The sequence below is a fragment of the Zea mays genome, chromosome 3, assembly GCF_902167145.1.
Source record: "Zea mays cultivar B73 chromosome 3, Zm-B73-REFERENCE-NAM-5.0, whole genome shotgun sequence".
NCBI classification, from domain to species: Eukaryota; Viridiplantae; Streptophyta; class Magnoliopsida; order Poales; family Poaceae; genus Zea; species Zea mays.
This window is the reverse complement of record NC_050098.1, coordinates 226,083,096-226,105,415: the sequence shown is the minus strand read 5'-3', so window position 1 is coordinate 226,105,415 and position 22,320 is coordinate 226,083,096. Positions and strand designations below refer to the sequence as shown.

Here is a 22,320-nt window from a genome sequence, read left to right as displayed (position 1 = left end):
GTTTGGGTGAAGTTGGGCTCATGCTTAGGGTTTAACTTTTGTTGGAATTTTAGAAAAGCCCAATTCACCCCCTATTGGGCATCGTGATCCTTTCAGCAGCAATAACACGCACGAAAGCAAAGACAAGAGTGCAACACTAAAACGACACAGTAACAGCCCAGAAATGCGCTCAAATAATCTCTCTCGAACCAATGAACAAGGTAGTCATTGAGTCTTAGAGTTGTAGTGTGCATTTGTGATGTTTGGGGTACCAGGAGAGGGTGCATAGGGGCTCCTTTTATAGCCCCAAGAGGCATAGGAGTCGTTGCCTTCTCCACAAGGAAGCTGGAAAACTTCTCTGTCTACTGGCTCACTGGACAGTCCGGTGCGCCACTGGATTTCATACCAACAACGGTCGCCAGGCGATTTGATTGTTCGGTTTCCTTTTCCGGCGTGGTACCGGATAGTCTGGTGCGCCACCGGACAGCTGCCACGTCAACTAGCGTTGGCGGCTGGCGCCCACCCATGGAGATAGCCATTGGAAACCTTTTTCTAGTGCACCGGATACTGCACTATTCACTGTCCGGTGGATTTTATAAATAAAATTCCTTAGAGCAGTGTCTTTGGTCGTACGCTTCACCAGAGGCATCACTGAATAGTCCGGTGGGCCCTAGACTGGCCCAAGTTTGGTTCTTTTGAGCCAAACTTCTCAAACTTCTTTTGGCTCTTCTTGAGAGGTTCCCTAGCACTTAGACAAACATTATTAGCACATAAAACAATCGACTAAGTGTTAGAACCATACCTCTTTCACTTCTTTGCAAAAGAATTTGCAATATGTGTCAACTTAAGCCCAAAAGAGATTTTCTCTACAAAATAGGTTAGAGCCCAAACACAAGTACTATAAACATTGTAATGGACCTATGCAACATATTTAAAGTGCAAACCTCACAATTGTATCATTTTCCATCAACTTGCTCACTTGGGTCCATGTTTGTGCTCTTTTAAACTTGATATCTTCAATTTGCTTTCTTTCCACTTGTGCTCATGCTCTTATCAATATAGTTAGATCAAAGTGGTGTGTTGGGCACTTAATCACCAAAACAACTATAGAGCATGAGCATTGGTGTAAAGAAAGCAAATTAATGATATCAAGTTCAAAAGAGCACAAACATGGACCCAAGTAGAGATGGCAATGGGTACCCGAAACCCGAATACCCGACGGGTTTTACCCGATATGAAGGCGGGTACGGGATGATTTCTCTACCCGCGGGTATGTTAATGGGTAAAAACCTCTACCCGTTGGGTAGACGGGTACGGGTATGGGTTGGTACTACCCATACCCGTCTACCCGTGGGTAAAATATACCCGCATCAATAGCACTATAAACATCTAATAGAGTCCAACTTAGCTAGAATAAAACCCTTCTCTAGTTATCATTTGTCTAGATACCAAGTTATGTAATCATATGATTTGTTATATGTAAAATTGAAGTTGTTTTTATATGTTTATTTAATATTTTGAGTGATTGGTATATTGGAATTTAATTCTTTCCTAACGGGTACGGGTTACCCGACGGGTAAAAATACTCGCGCGGGTACGGGTATGGGTAAGATTTTATACCCGCGAGTATATATGGGTAACCCGACGGGTAGAATTTTTTTTGATGGGTACGGGTATGGAATGGTACTACCCGACGGGTATGTACCCGTTGCCATCCCTAGACCCAAGTGAGCAACTTGATGTAAAATGGTATAGATGTAAGGTTTGCACTCGTAAATATGCTACATAGGTCCATTACAATGTTTCTAGCACTTTTTGAGCTTGAGTTTCCACATATTACAAATCCTTGTGTAAAGATGAAAAATGTATGATTCTATCATGATAACTATGTTTGTTTAAGTTGATAACTATGTTTGTTTAAGTTGATAACTATGTTTGTTTAAGTTGAAAATGTATGAGTGATCACTTAGCCAATTGTTTTAGTTGATAACTATGTTTGTTTAAGTTCTAGGGATCATCTCAAAAACAACCAAGAAGTGAAGGAGTTTGGCTCAAATGAGCCAAACATGGGCTAGTCTGGACAACACTAGACAGTCCGGTGCCACCCATTGCTCTCAAAGCGATGGCCAACAAGGATGCGCTCCCCGACAAGGTGGCGCAATATGAGACGACCAGTCTAAATGAGGATGAAATGGCGCTTGTGATCAAGCATTTCAAGTCCACTTTGAAGGGACGCAGGGACTAGCCCAACAAGAGCAAATCATAATCTTGTGATCAAGCATTTCAAGACCCCTTTGATTTGCTCATCAGATCATTCGCAATGTGCATAGAGAAATTATGACCTCCTCCAGCATCTATATCTTGCCCCTCGGGAGGACCCCGCCAGGAAGGAAAGATCATATAGTTGTCTTAGGATCGACCGACCACCTAAGATGTCTCTAGACGATGTAGAGCCGAAGAGAGGTGAAGATTGAGATTAGGAGACTACAAATTGAGCTATGCAACGTCTGTTTTCAAGACATGATAATGTAATTAGATTGATTCAATGGAATTGTGTGTTAGTTCTCAATCGTCTGTACTCCTTTATATTTATAGGGAAAGGTCTGGATCCGTCCCTATGCGAGATCCAATAGATTACCGTGGATATGTTAGGATAACCATGCACAGGTTAAGTTCTCTTGTTCGAATTAATCTGATCATGAACCGTCCGGGCTATTCTGTGGACTATCCGGACTCCGGAGCGAACCATCTGATCCATATAGCCGAACCATCCAGCCGAGTCTAGGTACCAAATATGGTGCTCAACATTCGGCAACATATTTTTCGTTTATCCTACTATCTATTTTTAAAACCGCCCATGTCATTTATTTGCTTGCATTTTTTTGTCGATTTTTGACTTCTTCCGCCATCCCTCCTCTCACGCAGTTTGAGAGAGTGCGGTACTTACCCGTCGGGTAGTGCCATTCTATATCCATATCTATTAAAAAATTCTACCCACCAGATTACCCATATATTAAATAGTGCGGTTAATTTTACAAAACCCGTACCTGCTAGGAAAGTCTTAAATTTCAATATATCAATCACTCAAAATATTAAATAAATATAAAAAACAAGCTCAACTTTACATATAACAAATCATATGATTATATGATTTGATAGCTAGACAAATGACAGCTAGAGAAGGTTTTTATTTTAGCTAAGATGCATTCTATTAGATGATTATAGTGATATTGATGTGAGTATATTTTACCAATTGGTAGACGGGTATGGGTAGTACCAACCCGTACTCGTACCCGTCTACCTAACGGGTAGAAAAATCATTCTGTATCTGTTTTAGGGCTAGTTTGGCAACCGTATTTTTTCATGGGATTTTTAATTTCCTTAGAAAAAATAAACTAATTTAGCTTGGGAAAACGGAAACCTTAGAAAAATATGGTTTCTAAACTAACTCTTAATATCGGTAAAATCTATCGGGTAGTTAGGTTTAGTTGGGTTTTATGTAACTGTTGCCATCTTTAAGTGCTGCTGCTCCGCTCGTGCAGTCGTGCTGCGCTGTGCGCTCGCCAACGCCGTCGCTCAGAGCTGTGTGGTTTTGTAAATGGGCCATGGCCCAACTGAAATGACTGAACGGAGGCCTGGTCCACCTTAGAGCCTCAAGAAAACCCTAATCCCTGTGTCCATCGGCATATATCCACACCTGAGTCCCCTCCGCCGCCTGCCGCACTCTCCTGCGACGCCACAACCACACGTTCACGGTAGCGAGAGCTTATCGTCGTCGGCGGTGAAGATGGTGTCGCTGAAGCTGCAGAAGCGGCTCGCCGCTAGCGTCCTCAAGTGTGGGAAAGGCAAAGTCTGGCTTGACCCCAATGAAGTCAGCGAGATCTCCATGGCTAACTCCCGTAAGATTTATCTTCTTCCCCACGTTGATTAATTGCTCACTGGGCTGTGTTCGTATGGATCTGTGGCTGAGTTATTTACCTTCTTGGTTCGGGATGGTTCGGTTGGACGGATTATGCTCGACGTTTGCTGTAATTTTTGAAACTCTTGTATGGTCAAAGGTGGATAATTTATCTGGTTTGCATGCCCTGGCTGCCGTTGCTTATATTGGATCGATCTCTGCACTATTCTTTCCACCATCACGTTACGGTGTTTACCTGCGGCCACACTTAGAAACCTGTTTATGTCTAGTACTCTAGTTTGTAGGCTCTACCTGTTCTAGCTTGTTACTTGTAGTACTATTTAAGCTGATGGCGCAGTGGTAAAGCCGCTGCTTTGTGACCAGGAGGTCACGGGTTCTGAGTGGTGGAAACCGCCTCTTGTAAGTGCCGGGAGAGGCTGTGGACCATAGATCCAAATAGGTCTGACCCTTCCCCGGACGGGAGCACATGCGCCAGGCTGTGCAATTGTAGTTTGCTCGAAATAGCGAACCCAGTTTGTGATTAGTTCTTTTTTATGTATTGTTTATTGATATGCGATTATAGATTTTGGCTAGAACTGGTATTACATGTGTATCAAATTATGAATAGCTTGGAAGGAAGAGATACCCTTGCATAGCTTGACATAATTGTCACATGTAATCCTCATTTTTATCATTGGCCACCATTAATTTTACACTGATTATGTTCTGGTCATGTCTGCCTTACTAAATGTCTGCAGTGCCTAGCCAACTCAGATTTGTCCCGTGTCTGCAGATTAATATGTTCATGCAAAGCTAACTTAGAGTGGTATTGTTTCTCAAATTTTAACTTACCATACCGACCATGATTGAGCTGTTCAGGATAGTCCTCGTCTTAAATCTTGTACAGTCATGTGAGTTTGCTGGGTTTTGCACATGAACTTATGTTTCACACAAAGGATTATCATATTGAAAGTGCAGGCAATTATAGTTGTTTCTATGCTTGCTATTCTGCTCCAACTTTTTAAAAGGAAATAAGCAGACCATGTTTTTGCAATACTTACAGGCCAGAACATCCGGAAGTTGGTTAAGGATGGGTTTATCATCAGGAAGCCTCAGAAGGTTCACTCTAGGTCCCGTGCAAGAAGGGCACATGAGGCCAAGCAGAAGGGAAGGCACTCTGGATACGGTATGCTGCTGCAACCCATATGTTACAGTTTTCAACATCGGTGGACTTGTGCTAATTCAATTTCAATGTCTTTATAGGCAAGCGCAGGGGTACCAGGGAGGCTAGGCTCCCCACCAAGATTCTGTGGATGAGGAGGATGCGTGTTCTGAGGCGCCTGCTCCGCAAGTACCGTGAGGCCAAGAAGATCGACAAGCACATGTATCATGACATGTACATGAAGGTCAAGGGTAATATGTTTAAGAACAAGAGGGTGCTTATGGAGAGTATCCACAAGTCCAAGGCTGAGAAGGCCAGAGAGAAGACACTTTCTGATCAGTTTGAGGCCAAGCGTGCAAAGAGCAAGGCAAGCCGTGAGAGGAAGATTGCTAGGAGGGAGGAGAGGCTGGCCCAGGTATGATAATGTTGCATTGATCCTTAACTGCATTTGTTTCTGAGCATGGGTGTGGCTGCTGCTTCATAATGTTCTGGAATATCTTATAATGGTTTCTACCGCCTAGTGAAATTTGTGAATTGGATCAATGTTCTAACATTTTAAATGACATTTTGCTAGGTTGTTTTTTACGTACACTTTGTATAACTCTGACTGCATTGTAGTTTATGTTCCGTTAACCTTTTGTAATGGATACTCTCCCTCCATTCCAAATCATAAAACGTTTTGTGATTTCCAGATACATAAATTTTGCTATGCATCTACACACGCCTTGAAATCTAGATACGTAGTAAAATCAAAGCAATGCAACTAGAAAAACCAAAATGCAACATGATTGTTACATTTGGGTCTTAGGATTCCTCCAGAATCTATGTTAAAAGGTTTCCTTTATCGTGTAGGGCCCAAGAGAACCAACAGCACCTGTCGCAGCCCCAGCTCCATCTACTGGGTAAGTGTCTTGGAACTAGGTTTTGTTTCCTTGGATTTTATCATGTTTTTTTGGTTATTGACGTGTTTTTCACCCATGTCGCAGGGTGCCAAAGAAAGCAAAGAAGTGAAGTATGGAAACAAAGCTGTAGCTTTTTGGTACTATATAAGCATGACTTTGGAGCACCTGAAGTATTTTGCTGTTATATAGTTCGTGTCTCAATATTCTGAGTCTTGTATCTCTACCGTTCTGTTGGATAATGCATGCCGTAAGAGTTGTTTATGGAGCTTTTGTTGTTACAGGACCCCTAAAAATGTTTGTTTGACGGATGTTTGGAATTGTGGTCATGTTTATGAAAATTAGTGTTGTGGGTCTTCGTGTGATTGAGCTTGTAAATTCGGTGCCATCAGCGCTGTGTTAGTGCTGCGTTAGTTCCACGCGCAGATGAGCTGGACGGACGTCATTGCTCGTTGTTTAGGCCTAACAAATCTCCATCCAAAATCCCCCAATTCTACTTTGTGCATTGGAATCAACAAATGTCAGTACATACCAACGAGGGAGAAATAAGCTTCAAATGAAAGATCATACATGTTTCCTCAACCGATCTGTTCAAGACATCAATCTAGCCTTCTTTGCTTGTCCTATCCAAAAATTCTTAATTCAGAGTTTCTTCCCAAATTACCTAGACCATTACGAGGCTGGCTGGGGTGACTACAAATTGATTTTGGATAGAGGATGGCAACATAGCGTTTAACTAGTTTTCCTCATAAAACGAAGAATGAAAACTAACTTGATATATTCTTACCGAATGACCCTTAACTAGAGCTACACTTTTTTTTTTCATCTTTTTCTCTGAACAATGCTGCATGTGGTTATACACAAATATATAACAAGGTTTCCAAAGTTTGACCCCTATGCAAGTTTTTTTTGTCGAACTTATACATTCTTTTCTCTACCTATGATTAGGTATAAAAAAGAAATAAATCAAACAATTGTAGCAACTTAACAGTAGAAAGACAACTACAACCCATTGTACTTCTGGTAAAGCCCTCGAGGATTAGATTAAGCACATAACTCAGCTAAGAACCCTTTCGCTCCTTGACTTCCTCTGAAAAGCATGATCAGAGGGCACCATGTGAAATTGTGAATGTAGCTACATACCAGATTTTTAATATTGGAAGTAAAAATAGACAGTACGAAACAATACAGGAAAAAATCGTTTAAACAAATGTTTTGTACGTTTATTTCTCTGGACAAGAAAAACGGGTCTCCCACTCCCTATGCTTGAAAATGAATTCCAGCTCTAGGATACAGGTAAAATCTGAAACTAAGGCAATACTGCAGTAGTAATACAGTCATTAAGTGCAGCTAGATCACAAATTTTTTCATGATCAACTTACCCATTTCTATCGAAATCAAAGCGAAACGCACTCATCCCTTTCTTTGTTAATTAATGCAGCCGAAAGATCAATCCATGATGAAAACTAGTGCTACATTGTATTAGATTAGGAACAAAATTATGTATGTTCCCACTGAAAAGTAAGGTTTAGCCTATCATGCCATGGAGCGAATCTTCAGTGCATGTCATTATTCATGTAGCTAGTTCTGAGAATCCTCGTTTTGATTAGGGCGTTGGATTGGAAATCCTAACAGACTCGTCCTCCAATTGCGTACAAAAAGGTACCAAAGATACGATCTGACTTTATTCGAATCACGTATTCATATTGGAACTTAGGAAAGTAAAAGTACGTTGCAATTGGTGTTTATCCGCTTTTTCAACTTCAAAGTCAGCATCCGCCCGCTCCTAGTTCTGTCGTCCTTACCTCCACCATCCTTGGTGTGCTCGACTACCTATAGACATAGATTGATTAACCTCTTTGTTGATGTCGGCTAAGACTTTGTGTCACCGTCCGTGCACACATTGTTCCATCCTCCATTTCTCTTAGGAAGGAAAAAAAAACTCTAATCTATAGGTACATGACTCCACACTCCGATTGCAATAGGCTTGGAGCCGATGAGCCACGAGTATTTTGTCTAGCCTCGGTCGGAAGCCGGCGCCATTGTTGAAGCCGAGCGACGCCGGATGGACTTGGTTACCTTCCGATTTCAGAATTCGTAATTTTCAGTGTAGTTCAACATCTGGTGATAGGAAAGGTGATGGCAATACTGGAGAATCGAACAAACAACAAAGTGATCAGAATGATAGGACTTCAGTGCTGCAAGTTCCATGGAATGAATATGTGGTCAAAGATTGGCGCAAAACCTGTCAAATATGTGCTAATACACTAGTTTTAATTAATAATATACAAAAATGAGATAGTAATGCAATTTTTTTGTTGCAAAACCTCTGTACTAATGCGAGGCTACCTCTTAATTTTCACACCTAACTTACTATTTGTGCAGTCCAAGAGGGAATGAAGGAGGCAGAAGTGCTGGAATTGTTCAGGTTCGATGTCAGCATGCTGTACAGTGGTGGGCTGCTCTGGATCGACAGCTACATGCGGAATCAGAGACTCATTAGCAGGTTCGCTTACATCTTACAATAAACTGCCAACTGAAGTGGGCGAGAGATGGCCCACATGGGGAGCAACATTGTACCTCTCCCCTGTGTTACATGTGCTGCAACTGCTGTAATGGATGAAGGGGTGTCTTGTGCTTCTTCTTGATCATTCTGAGATGTGAATGCACCTTTTGATTGTTTGTGTTTCAGGTTGATTCTATTATTTGTTCAGATACAAGCTTACTTTCTTCGTCCCTATTTGTTAATTGTCGCCATGGGAAACGTGTTAGTCAAACTTTCCGGAATTTAGTTTGACTAAATTCGTAGAAAATACTACTCCCTCTGTTTCTTTTTATTAGTCGCTGGATAGTGCAATTTTGCACTATCCAGCGACTAATAAAAAGAAATGGAGGGAGTATATATTTACTTTCTTCTAGTAAGCGATGTATCATACATAGTAAAACTAGAGGAGTGTCATATGGGAAAAATTAAGATCACAACTATTGTAAACTCCCTCCGTTTCGTTTTAAACGTCGTCGCTATTTATAGATTGGCTGTTGGAAACAACTTGTAAAAAGAAACGGATGGAGTATAAGATAGGACTATAAAATAAGCTCGAGTCTTGCGAACCGGCTCGTTATCGTTTGATGATCTATTCCAAATTAATAAACCTACACAATAATAATGAATATTGGATGATTCTATAGATACACGACTTGTTTCTTAGCTTTTAATGATTAATATATGAGAATTTATAGCTCATAATGTTGAATGATGATCCTATATCTATACTACTACTTAAGATGTTAGTGTAGACGTCCACATCCACCTACGGTGCACGGTTCTGCCACCGTCTTCTCCGACATCCTCTCCGCGACTCACGCCCGAGATTCTCTCCGCGACGCACACTCCTCCCCACGCCATCGGCGCCGCCATCATCGGATCCGCCCGAGGCGCGCCCCTTCCATCCTCTATACCCGACGCCAAATCCGAGCCTCGGAGGAAGAGCCATCGCGCAGGTGGAAACCGCTCCCCCATTCCCTCCCTCGCACATCCGCCCCCCTCGTCCACCTCTCCCTGCACGCCGGATCCCCGCCGTCCCCACCATCGTCTGTGTTGGGCCCGACCCAGGCCGCTCATGCCTCGTCGCGTAGTCCTCCCGTAGCACCGCCACACCGCACGCGTTCGCGGCAGCGTCCGCCTCGGCGCCGGTCTCGCACACCATCTACAACGACCGCTTCGTCCCTAGCCACAGCGGATCCAATCTCGCCCCCTGACCCTCCGCTGCCTCCTCCCATCCCCTCCGGCTAAGTTGTCGCCGCACGCCATCCCGCATCCCCAACATAGCGTCGCGGTGCCGCGAAGCTTCCTTGGGCCTTCCCTACGTTCTTGCCACGTCGGAGGTTGGTCCACAGTGTCGACGACCTCCCCCGACTTCCCTGCCACGGGCGCTGTCCCGGGGAGCCACGGTGCTCATGGCCGAGAAGCTCGAAGCCACTGGGTTCATGCTAAAGGAGGTGGTGCGATGTCCAGCTCCCAAGTCGTCGCCCTCACCCTCGTCATGCTCCTGGGCAACGAGATGTTCGTCTCCGTGCTCGGCCTCATCCTCGAGTCGTCGCGCAAGCAGCGAGAGCAGTGTGGCTCTCATTGTCAGGATCACGCCAGCAGGGTAAGGCCATCGTCGGTCACGGCTGCCATCCGCGATGAGCTGGATCTTGAAGAGGCGGGTAATAGTTTGGGCCACAACTCACATGTCTGATTGAGGTGAACCATCGACTTGAGCATTCTTTCCAGATCCAGCAAAAAACAAAGCAGATCCAAAATGGATCTAGCAGATCCAAAACTTGAACATTCTGTTATCAAGCAGATCCGCAGAACCAGAGTCGTGTTAGTTCTTCAGTAGAACCTAGCTCCATTAGCAAAGTCGTTCCTCGTAGAACTATTACCAAAGATCCATCTGAAAGTTTTCTAGGTTAGTCTGGACAGCAAGAAGCTACTCCAATGTTTGGCCCACATGCAATTCAGGGTCTCCTAGACTCCAAAAAATCGATATGCATAATCAATTATTTTTTTACTTTTAGAAATAGCTTAGAACCCTGCTTTTACAGGACAACGTACTGCAAGAGAGTATGGCCACAATGACCCTGGCTGGGGATGCTAGCTTGCAAGTAGAATACCGACTGACACTCGCAAACATGAAGAATCAATTGATCAGTGTGGTCTAATAGAAAGAAAATAGTTGCATCAAAATTAATTAGGGCTTTAATGATAGCTATTTCTAATTGTTTCAGTTACGTTATTACTTAGTTCTCTGTATTTCCTATTTGTTTCACTGAGATCAAAATTTTGGTATGTAATCCCATTTTTTCTATTAGATCCTTACTTACTATTTTAAAGACAACTAACTATATACTATTTCAAAGTTTTATGTGTTCTTTGAAAAGAGCTATCAATACATCTGTATGTACTAATGGATCTTTAAAGTTTCATAGTTCTATCAGTGTGACTATGCTCCCTTGTAATTGTTACATGCACCCTATACGAGCGGGGGAAGAGGGGGAGCGCGGGGAGCAGCAATGGCGGAGGAATTTGCGGCCCAGGCGGAAACAAAATTGGGGGCAGATCATCATGTTTCCAAACTACTTTCCTTGGGGGCAGATCATCATGTTTCCAAACTGCTTTCCTTTAGACAAATAGAACAATAATAAACTAATATATATCCATTGATTTAGAAGAAATAACTTGATCCTCAATTTCATTTTGCAGGCTAGAATAGTAGGTGGGGCAGGCACTGATGGGACACCTATTATTGCAGGGATTGCAAAGTTCATGGATATATTAACTACTGGACTTGTTACATCCCCATTATCTTGCAACACTAAATTACAGTGAGTTTTTGAAGATTGGGAATTTGGGACCTCATATCTTGAATTTATTTGGTTCTAATGAGGTTCATGGTTTACCTATGTAGATTCAGAAGTGTATCTAGCTGAAAAGATGGACAAATACTTGGGAAAGAACTGGAAGAGTTTTACCAGTAGGAATTGTTTGATTGTTCTATAGTTTTCATCTGTCATTTGGGCTGGGCCCCTTATCATCATATCTATTATTAGTGTGGTTGGTAAAAAATATGGATTAACATGATCAGGGATAACCAAATGTGTTACTTTTCAGCCTATAACCCTAGATCGTTTCCTACGGTAAGTCTATCAAAACTCAATTGTTTGTTTCAATATATTTGGAATTGTGCCTTTAACCTAGAGTGAAATTTCCTCTACTTATTTCTTCTGTTGAAGTGACATGCTCTGAACTGCTCTTGGCTTTAGGTATGCTTATCCATGGTGGAAAGAAAAAGTGATTGACTCAGACTTGAAAAGAAAAGATGTCCTTTGCCCATTGACGCATGAGGTAAGCCATCAAGTTTTCTATTGTATCATCATAGGTCCCTGTGCTCCAAGCGCAATATCAGTGCCTCTACTGTACATATATAGTTGTACATTTGAGAGGCCATTGTCATCCCATACATGCAGAATTGAGTATTACATACATGGAACATCACTTTAAGTCCATGTGGATATTTTATCACGTCATATGTTAAATGCATGCTGAAATACTTGGGAATGGATGCAAGCTGTGTTTGTGGAGAAAGATATTTGAAATGCCATCACAGACATCATGAGAGTATTGTAGATAAATGTGGATATAAACAAGTTATGCAAATCATTGTTCCTCTCATTTACAGAGACATGATTGTTCTTTGCTGTAACTTATGTGCAGTTAATGTTGCAATGCCTGAATTCCTTGTAAACAGGCACATAATTGTTCTTTGTTGTAACTTATGTGCAGTTAATGGAATTCACTTTCACCCTTTCTGGTGATGGTGCCTTTTAGCACATTAAAGTCGAGTATGAGGTCCCTTTACTAATGTTTCATGCTTTTAGGGTGCAATTGTAGATTGAGGATGATATCAGAACTCAGAAGCTTCAACTTACATGTTTATTGTTATTGGAAACTCGTCAATGTAAATTTCAGTGTAACTGGGCAGATGGGTAAATTTCAGTATAATACCATGAGGCTATAGATTACTACCAGACTCAAAGCAACTTAGGTCGGGAATCTGGTAATGATATTTAGCGTCATTAAATAACTTTATTGTTATCGACACTACTATTGTTTTTTGAATTTTAGTAACTTATGTGTACCATATCAATGATCTAATTAGTGTCACCTGATGAGTTGTGTTTCGCGATAATGTCCTGTTGGCTTTGATAACTTTTGTTTTAGGGCTCTCAAGCTTGCTGAACGCGAAGGGCAAGGAGGGGTGGGCACCTTTTCACTCTTCGACAACTCTCTAATCATTGACATCCTGCTTGAGTGAGGTATGAGACCTGTCTTTTTCTGAACTAATGTGATGATTGTTACTATTATTTCTGTTCACTAGGATAGAAGCATCCCTCTTTATTTCTGTTCACTTAGACTAATCTATGAGGATTGTTAATTTATTTCTATTCACTTGGATAGAGACACCCTCTTTGTTTCTATTCACTTGGACATAAGATGGTAATTTAGAATTTGCTTCCTCTTGCCTTTTTTGAACTAATCTGCATGCTTCCGCCTAAACAAGGTTGGGAGTAGGCATAGTTCACTCTGAGTCATGTCTCCTCCTGCTTAAGTTCAATATTTTTGTGAAGTCTGAATGTTCGAAATCTGGTGTCATCTTCTATAGCTATGCTTTGCTTTGCTTTGATCACTTTTGTTTTAGTGCATGCTTCCACCTAAACAAGGCTAGGAGTAGGCATAGTCCACTTTGAGTCATGTCTCCTGCTGCTTAAGTTCAATATTTTTGTGAAGTCTAAATGTTCAAAATCTGGTGTCATCTTCCATAGCTATGCTTTTCTTTGATCACTTTTGTTTTAGTGCTCTCTAGCTGAACCTGTTGTCCAACATTACTGACATGGAAATTTTTGGTTAACCTTAAAACCAGAAAGAGCTTGTGAAATTATGTTTGTGATTCTCTGAGTTATTCCCTAAATATGTGTAAGTATAAGTTTTGATCCCTGCTACTGTATAGATCATCGTTAGGAATGAATTGCGGTGTTTCCTTATGGTTAACCTTAAAACCAGAAAGAGCTATGTTTTTCTTTTGAATGTGAATAGGTATTAGCAATAGCCCCTCCACCTGCTTATGGCTACAATGAAGAGTGGGGGAGGAAGGAGATTATTATAACAGTGGGATGAGGCATGGTTCTCCGACGCTAGGCGTGGTTGAAGCTCTGGACGCCAAGAGGGCCACTGTAGTCACTGCCGAGGAAGCGTGCACTGCCGCCAGGGAGATGGAGAAGAAGGCCGCCACTACTGCAAAGCTAGCCGCCATCGCTATGGACAAGGTGGGATTTGTCGTCGTTGATGTGGCCAGTGCCGTCGCCGAGGAAGCCAATGCCTTGGATTCAGTGGCACATCGCTATTTGGATATGAACTTATGATGTATGAACATTGCTATGAGTGTAACCTGTGCTGATGCTTTGTTGTGAAATTTATCTAAGAATTGGAGATCAGTTCCATTTATGTGTCTGTGTGTCTTTTTTTTTATCAAATTAGCATTGTGCTGTTGTGTGGTCATAGACACAAAACTAACAGCAGCCCAAGTTGGTGTACTTGCTCTGTGTTGTTTGAGGCAATTTGTGTTGCTTGTGTTTTAGGCCAACATGACTCTTTAGAAATAATTTCAAGTGATATTGATAATGTTTGCCACAATGATTTTGCATGTCATAGTGATGTTTGTCGTTCCGTATCTATGTTTCGCGCAATTTTTTTACTCCCGTAGCAACGCACGGGCATGAACCTAGTTTTATATTAATATATTATTAATTCAATATATAATACACTAATATTTATTAAGGTATCTCGCGAGTCGAGTAAAGACTCTTTCTTCCAGCTGGTTGAGTGGGAGAGCCGAGCTCAATTAGCCAAGATACGACTGGGCGTATCAAGTTGAGTCCTAATTACATATTGCTTTGCTAGTCGGTTACACTAGATAGTCAGTTTTCATGCATATCTTACTTACGTATTGTTTGCCAAGTTTAGTGAGGTACCTCGATCCATAATTGTCCTCGGCTAGCTAGTGGTCCTTGCCTATGAGTCTTTTGCTGTCATCGCTGAGGATAGCAGGGTCCATGATGTCCTCCATTTCTCTAGCGGTTGTTTGTGGTCAATTCATGATTTGGACTATCCATATTTAATTTCTTGCGTTCGTTTGATTCCCTAATATTTGTCCTAGCTCGCCATAGCCTTGTGGCTCTTCCTAGGCTAGCTCTGGTTTTGTTTTATTTCGACGTGAGGACGGACGACGAAACTCTAGTCTTTTTAAATATCAAGGATAGAGTACCATTCATTCACTTTTCAGTTTGTTTCATGGGAATATGCAATCACAATGTTCATTCACAAAATTATCTATATGTTTTTTTTACTTTTTTACTAGAGGTAGCTACCTTTATTAAATTTAATTGGACTTGGCATAAAAGTATATTAATTGAATCAAATAAATTATAAGGCACATTACATGATAAATATTATATGCAATAAAGGATTACTTCTCTGGCGAAATGAATAGCTTAAATTAAGAATCTATTCGGTTCGTGTCCAGAACCTGCCGCGCCGCGTGTTAGAGCATCTCCAACAACATGACCTATAAAAATACCCTATAATTTAAAAATAAGTATATTTTATAGAATTTAGGGCACCAACAAAACACCTCGCTCCAACAGTAAAGCCCCAAATCTAGATTATAGGGCAGCCCACTACGGTGTAGTATATTTGAGTCACTTGAGAGGGTGCCCTATAGTTTTTTGACAAAAATTTATGAAATAGGGCACTGTTGGAGTAGTTTTTCCTGTATAGAGCCCCATATTTCAATTTGAGGCACTAGTTTAAGGCATTGTTGGAGATGCTCTTAAGCATACCAAACTAAATTAGGTTTGTGCTTGATTTATACTACTCTAGATTTGCTGTCAAACAGATTTAGGTTCTGATCCAAATCTCTAAAACTACTATAAGTAGTTAGTAGCTAAAATTAGATGAGAGATAATAGACCAACTAATTGTTAATCACACCTCTCAAATAACCGTTAGTTGTTAGTTGCTCTAACCTAGCTAAAATCAACTAATAACTTATTAACTGACTAACAATTAGATACTTCGTTACAACATTTCTCGTTAAAAGTTGGCAAACGATTTGTTCACCGCAATTTTGGCACGACGACATGTACAAGTGATCATCGTGCTGTTAATTATTGCTCAACATGTCCATTAGTGTTGAATTGTTGATTACTTTACTAGTATTAGTAAAAAGACATGTTTTTTCCACTGTGATATAGTAAAAAGAGTGGAAATGCTAGATGTGACGACTGCAAGTTGTAACCTCTTGACCTCTTCCTAGAATGAGGTGATTGTACTCAACATTGACCATGAACCAAACACCTGCCACATATATTTGCCAAATTCGTGATAGCTCATATGGTGCTAAACCAAATAGTTACCATAGTTAAATCTACCACATAAAGTTAGGCATGATAGCGAACCAAACACCTTATTCTTGCCGCAAAGATGGCTGTCACTACTTTGTTACATGCCTAACCTTGGTTGAGAAAACTTTGGCTATAAACCAAACATGTCATGAACTTCTATAGCTCAAATTGTAAATGCTAAGCAAAATGTCAGACCCAAAGGAGACGCAAATAATTCTACTCTAGCAAGAAAGTGATGGAGACGCAAATAATATCCTATGGTTCGACGACTCACAAGTCACATATATCCACATTAAGGTGAATCCTAGAATCGCCACTTCTCTATCAAGACTCAATCTCAAAAGGTTGCCTCCTCCACTTGGAGGCTGGCTATCTAAGTAGACTCGATGACTAGACCCTATCGGGCCAGTTTGACAAAACATCTTTTGCTCATGATTCTATGCATATGATAGATTACATGGAGTGAATAAAAAAATCTAGTTTTTCAGATATCAACCTCCTAGTTTATTTTAGAGAATAAGCGAATAATTGTTTCTCAGTAAAAGAATTGTTTGGTAGAGCTTCTCTTGTATTGAGCCTGGAAGCTGCTCTACCGAAATAGACCTCAATACCCCTGTTCTACTAAAGTTGCTCCCCGACTGCTATAACAGGCATGAACAAAAGAGACCTTCACAAATCACCTCCATAGCGCATCACAATCATCAACTGAGTGCTTAAAAAAAAGGCCCTGCCGCTTCAGGCCATCGAGATGGTGACAACCAACAAGAGTTACAGGCAAATCGGCAACATACTTTGACCCAACTAAACAACATCGAATGTTTGAATGATAACTACGGGTATTTAATATAGTCTAATCATAAACCTAATTACCCGGATAAAGACTAAAAGATGAGACGATTTTATTAAACCTATATTTAATGCTCATAAATATTTGATGTGACATAAACTAAACTTTAGTCAGAAAACCAACACCCAATTAATTGATCTCTAGTGCAACTATAATGCAATCTGTCTAGTGCGCTGTTTGGTTTGATTCCATGGTGTCTTAAAATTAAGCTTTGTCCATCAATTTCTTAACTCTTTACAATACTGTTTATATACCAACTAAACTATGGTCGTAGGAAAACACTGCCAAGTAATCCAGTAGTGTCCGTTTTTGCCGCGAAACTGATTGTCAGTCAAATTACAAGAAGAAAACTGGTTGTTTAGCGTGCGTGACTAGGAACCTTGTGTGAAGGGGTCCACGGTCCACAGAGACAAATCTGTGGCTGTGAACCATGCACCTCCGCACGCGATCTTATCCTAACCGAAAGAGAGTTGCTTTGGTTTAATAAGTATTACCTGCGGGGCATGATTGCCATCAGGAAGGAAAGCAAAGAGATGCTTCTCATGCGACCTGACATGGGGATGGGGTCCCTCTCGTCTCGCCGTCCCTTGCAACCTACCGACAGAAATGACAGGGGCCATCGCATAGACAAGGCCACTCTTGTCGTGGTCACAGGTGGGAGAGGATATGCTCAATGAACCACCTGGCAGCCCGTTTGGCGTCCAGTTGCAGCTATCATTGTCGTGGTCACAGGTGGGAGAGGACATGGTAACCCAGTGCAGTCTTGACAAGCATAAGCATGTTCGTGTTCAGAAGAGAGCATTGAGGGCAAGAAAACCACTGCAAGAAACAAGCTCTGGCTTATTCTAGATCTGGCTGGCGTACTAGGAACTTTCCGATACAATTCCATAGAACGTATTTACAGTTCCTGGATCCCTACGTACAGAATGGAAGCTAGATGTATCTACAGCTACCAACTCTCAATCCATTGCTGCGCAAAAAACGGCAGCAAGAAATTATATCAGGTAAGGCCCTGTTTGGGAACAAAGTTTTTGAAATACTACAGTATACTTTAGTCATGACAATACCGCAGTTTACAATACCGCAGTTTTAAAAACTGAGGTCCAGACTTAAGTTTAGAATAGCTTAAAACTACTATAGTATTTGCAATACTTCAGTTTTAAAAACTGAGATTTTAGCTAGCTTGCCAAACACCATTCTGTATATAATACTGCAGTATTTGAGAATACTGCAGTATTCTTTCAAAACTGTAGAAAAACTTTGTTCCCAAACACCCCCTAAGTTCCCGCTGCCGATCTGCCACCCCGGATGAGCCTTATAATTTATATTATAATTTATAGCAGGAGTGATGGTCGGGTGGCTGCCTTGATGCTCAGAACACATCGGATTCTCAGTGGTTGAAGGCGACCAACAGCCGTCAGGTTTCAGGAACCTTGTGCACCTCAAGCAATCCCCAATACTGCTTTATTGCCTTCAATTCGAACGACTAATCTTCCACCGCCGTGTTGAAGACGAAACTAGGGAAGACGGTTGTGATGTCCCTGGATTTTTAAGGACCACGGAATCAGCAATTATTGCGTTAACAAAAAACAAAAAGGCAGCAAAGTAAGCTCTCCTGAAGTTCTGCCTTGTAATTACGCATCACCCCTTTTTTTTCTGTGCAGTTCCTTTTTTTGGAAGGACTGCACATATTAATATGTTTGACAGGACATCAGGCTAACCTACTTTTCATAAAGATCAGGAGATCGGGGGTGAACCTCAGATAAGGCAGTGTCATATTCTTTAACAGGTTAGGGTGGCGTAACGCAAATTCCTTCCACTCCTCTTTATTTATTTTTCCATCCTTATCCGCATCAGCATCTTCAAATGTCTGGGAAATTGAGTACAAAAACATCAGCACTGCGCCCACAAAAAAAAAAAAAAAATCCTGGGGGCATTCCAGCTGATTATTGCCTACCTTATCTATGATGGCCTCGAGTAAGTCATCTGATAATTTTAAATCAGATTCCATCAATATAGCAATTACCATTTGCTTAACCTATAAGGCAAGGCATGGCAATTAGCCACTTTACTAGAAAAGAATCCACATAAAAGGTATGCATAGATACAGAACATCTTTGCGAGCTTACCTCTTCACGCTCAATAAACCCAGTTTGTCTCAAGTCATACAACCTAAATGCAACTGAAACATACGAAATGCATGCTGCAAATATAAATATAAAAAAGCCTACATATTATTATTATTATTATATTGACCACCGTTTCTGCAGTTAGCATACATACAATCGATCTTGTCTTCAATTGGTGCCAAGGGGTGGAAGACACTTAGGGAATGAATAAACTCATCAAACTCGATCACACCATTTTTCTTCTCATCAAACAAATAAAAAACCTGGATCACGGAGACAATCTTAGTTTCGTGCCATTATCTATGTTGACAGCATGCGATATAAATATTTTGAGGATAATCAGCAAAGAAATGGAGAAGCGCTGTGTATGGCGTAGTAAATAAATCAAGAATTATTATGAAAACAAATACAAAGAGAAAAGCACAGTAAATACTCACTCTATCAAGAAAAAGATTCTCGCCGCTTGGAGTTTTGAACAGTGCCAGCTGAAGTTCTTCCTGATGAAGAACCATCCAGCAGTGGAATGGTTAAGAAAAATTAATATGACATTGGCCATTCGTCTAGTTGCATACAAAACGAGCAAGGACATTCATATTTTATTTTCTAATTGGACTATTGTGCACACAGCACACATAGAAGATGCTGCTGAAAATGTAAGGCTGAAAAATATTTCTCTGATTTTGAACCGCATCACACGCACACAAAATTGCTGCTGTGTTAGTTTAATAAAAAAATGTGATCACATGCTTCACCAATCAAAACCTTCAACCTTGGTATGGCAGAGGAAGGAACATGACAACCAAGCATACTGAGATGCAGGTGTTATCCTACGACCCAATTGCACACGCAACATGGGAAAATTCAGACAAGTGATCCTATGGGCTGTCAAACAAAGTTTTATAATGCACTCATGTGGCCTGTCACATGACAGTCTCCAATCGACTCAAAAAGAAGAATAAGATGTCGTCTTAGCTAATTCAGTCCTCAAGAAATAATCCAATCCATTGCGTGTAGTGCAACAAATCAACATGGATCTATGTACTAAGTTAAGCATCGTCCTCAATCACCTACTCTTCAATCATGCATACAGGGATCCAAGCATACCGAGATGCAGGTGTTATCCTAGGATATAATGGCACACGGAATATGGGAAAATTCAGGCGAGCAATCTTAATGGGCTGTCAAACAAACTTTTAAAATTTTGTCATGTGTGCTTGTCACATGACGGTCTCCAATCAACTCAAAAAGAAGAATATTACATTGTCTTAACCAATCCAGCCCTCAGAAAATAATCCAATCCACTGCATGCCCTGCAAAATTAAAGATGGATTTGTGTACTAAATTGCACGTCGCCCTCAATGGCCTAATATACTCGTCAATCATGCGGGGATGACAGAGTGTCACTATCCCAGGTCTTATGTAACTATTTCTTCCATATTTAAAGCCAAGGAGGCAATTGTCCGCAGGCTAAAAAAACAAAAAAAATCGCATCTTCCAAGTACAGCAAGAAATACTTCACTCAAAGAAATAGATGTTCAAATTAACCCCAAATCACGTCATGAATGACAAGAATATGGACGGTAGATACAGGGAATCGAAGAGGGATTTTGTTGGATGCACCTTGTGGATGAGGCCGTCGTCGATGATGGAGCAGCTGATCTTCTTGTAGAGCTCAAAGAGCGCCTCCACCTCGTTCACCGAGACTTCATTTAGTCCAATTCAGTTCAATCGAAACAGAGTCAGATGAAACGGCATTGCGAGATGGAGGCGGAGAAACCAAGGAAGAGCAAAAGGTGGAGTAGGCTTGGATCGATTTTTTTTACAGCATCGGGACTCGTCGGCGAGGCGTGCGAGCTGGCGGAGGTTGGGGGAGGTCCATCCACCCGCAGTGGCGCGGCGTAGGAAAGGTCTGTGGTGGGGCTGGCAATGGTTGCTCCGACTGTTCCTGGCGGCGGAGGAGGACGCGCCCGCGCCGAAGCGGCGCGAGTGCGAGGAGCCGGAGTCGGTGCAGAGGTCCGCGAGGCAGTCGGTGAAGGCGAAGAAAACGGCCTCGGCGATGGCGATGACGGGGAAGAAGACCGCGCAGAGGCGCTCCCCCAACGACAGCGAGCTCTCGGACCGCTGCCAGGGAAGAAAACAGACGAGGAACCATGAGATGAATCCAGAGAAGAGGAGAGATCTACCAAGAACCCGCTGGGGATACTCGCCGGGAGAAGGGTGGACATTGCAGCCACCTGGCACCTACCACGCCGCCGGAGGAGGAGCGGGAGTTCATGGCGACCGGGCGCCCTGGGCCTGGAGTGAACTGGGAAGCCGCCTCAGTGGCTCGTGGCATTCGTGCGCCGCTTTAAGGCTGTCAAGCAACGAAAAAACGAACTCGATGGCGACAGGGAACGGGATCGCACCATCAGGCATCAGCCTCGGGCAGTGTTTCTGCCTCTGCCTGCATGAGGATTCAACACCCTTGGTCACCGGGGATCACGGATCACCGTCCATGTGAGCAACCAGATAATCGCAGGAATAGGGTCCACGGAGCAGAGGACGACCTGTCTGTCGCGAGTTTCATTTCAATATTCGATAATCCTTTTGCAGGAATATAAAGCTCGATGGCAAAAAAAAAACCTTATAGACCTATAATTTTTAGGCTAGTCTGGGAACTATATTTTTTAAAGGGATTTCTATTTTTAAGAGAAAGTGAACTAATTTCGCTTGAAAAAATGGAACGAACCTTATAGTATCTTCAAAAAACTCTTTATTTTTAGCTCTATATTTAACTCTATATTTACCTTTTCATAAAAATTACACTTTATATGTAGCATCTCATTATGATAGACTATCTATCTAGTTTGTCTAGTCAGAGTGGCTAGCCATGTTTGGCTAGTGAGGGAGCTAATTTGGAGAGTCGGATAACTTGACGAGTTATATGGCTAGTCTATTATAGAGTTATTTTGTTGTTGAGTAGCTAAAATTTAGCTTGACGAACTATTTGGCTAGTCTCTTTAAGATGCTCTTAACAAAATAAAAATTAGAACTTCACAAACAACTAAGGAGAGATAAAGCATTCACAATTTGGATCCATAAACAAATTAAACAACAACAATTCTAACATTGGATCGTCATCCATGGTTTGTGAAGATATTCATGGCTACCACCCCTCAGGATTAGTATATATTGAGGGCTTCTTGGTGTCCTTCTACATCAGTCTTCGAAACTGAATTCAATGCGTTCCCCTGAAAATAACCTACAGAACCGACGAGATTAATTTATGATTAAAAACCACATCACCGTGGCAGAACCAAATGGACCAAAACATTGCCGCAACTCTAATTAAAAGTTTTTTTAATGTGTAATTCCTTTTTTGATTCCCAAGCCCATGTAAAAGGTAATAATCAAAGAAAAGGT

At 41.5% G+C, this 22,320-nt stretch overlaps 2 protein-coding genes across 9 annotated transcripts; one reads left to right on the top strand and one right to left on the bottom strand.

Annotated features, from left to right (window-relative positions):
- The first annotated feature begins 3,685 nt into the window (after positions 1–3,685).
- On the top strand, positions 3,686–6,281 carry LOC100282430 (60S ribosomal protein L19-3). The gene is made up of 5 exons (NM_001155341.2): positions 3,686–3,878; positions 4,941–5,063; positions 5,141–5,454; positions 5,892–5,941; positions 6,026–6,281. The coding sequence occupies exons 1-5, from the start codon at positions 3,767–3,769 to the stop codon at positions 6,048–6,050; spliced, it is 624 nt and encodes a 207-aa protein (NP_001148813.2). The 5' UTR covers positions 3,686–3,766; the 3' UTR covers positions 6,051–6,281.
- Positions 6,282–17,609: 11,328 nt separating this feature from the next.
- Positions 17,610–21,483, bottom strand: LOC100193926 (uncharacterized). Of its 8 annotated transcripts, none has more exons than XM_008673959.3 (9): positions 21,164–21,483; positions 20,742–21,039; positions 20,539–20,621; positions 19,356–19,415; positions 19,073–19,181; positions 18,919–18,971; positions 18,747–18,827; positions 18,547–18,659; positions 17,610–18,330 (listed from the first exon to the last, which is right to left on the bottom strand). In XM_008673959.3, exons 1-9 carry the CDS (start codon positions 21,251–21,253, stop codon positions 18,276–18,278), a joined length of 942 nt encoding a protein of 313 aa, XP_008672181.1. In that variant the 5' UTR covers positions 21,254–21,483; the 3' UTR covers positions 17,610–18,275. The 8 variants fall into 8 exon arrangements, with proteins under 8 accessions (XP_008672181.1, XP_008672183.1, XP_008672185.1 ...); XM_008673961.2 differs by having other exon boundaries at positions 18,919–18,992; positions 21,126–21,339; XM_008673963.2 differs by having other exon boundaries at positions 21,126–21,339.
- Between the last annotated feature and the right edge of the window lie 837 nt (positions 21,484–22,320).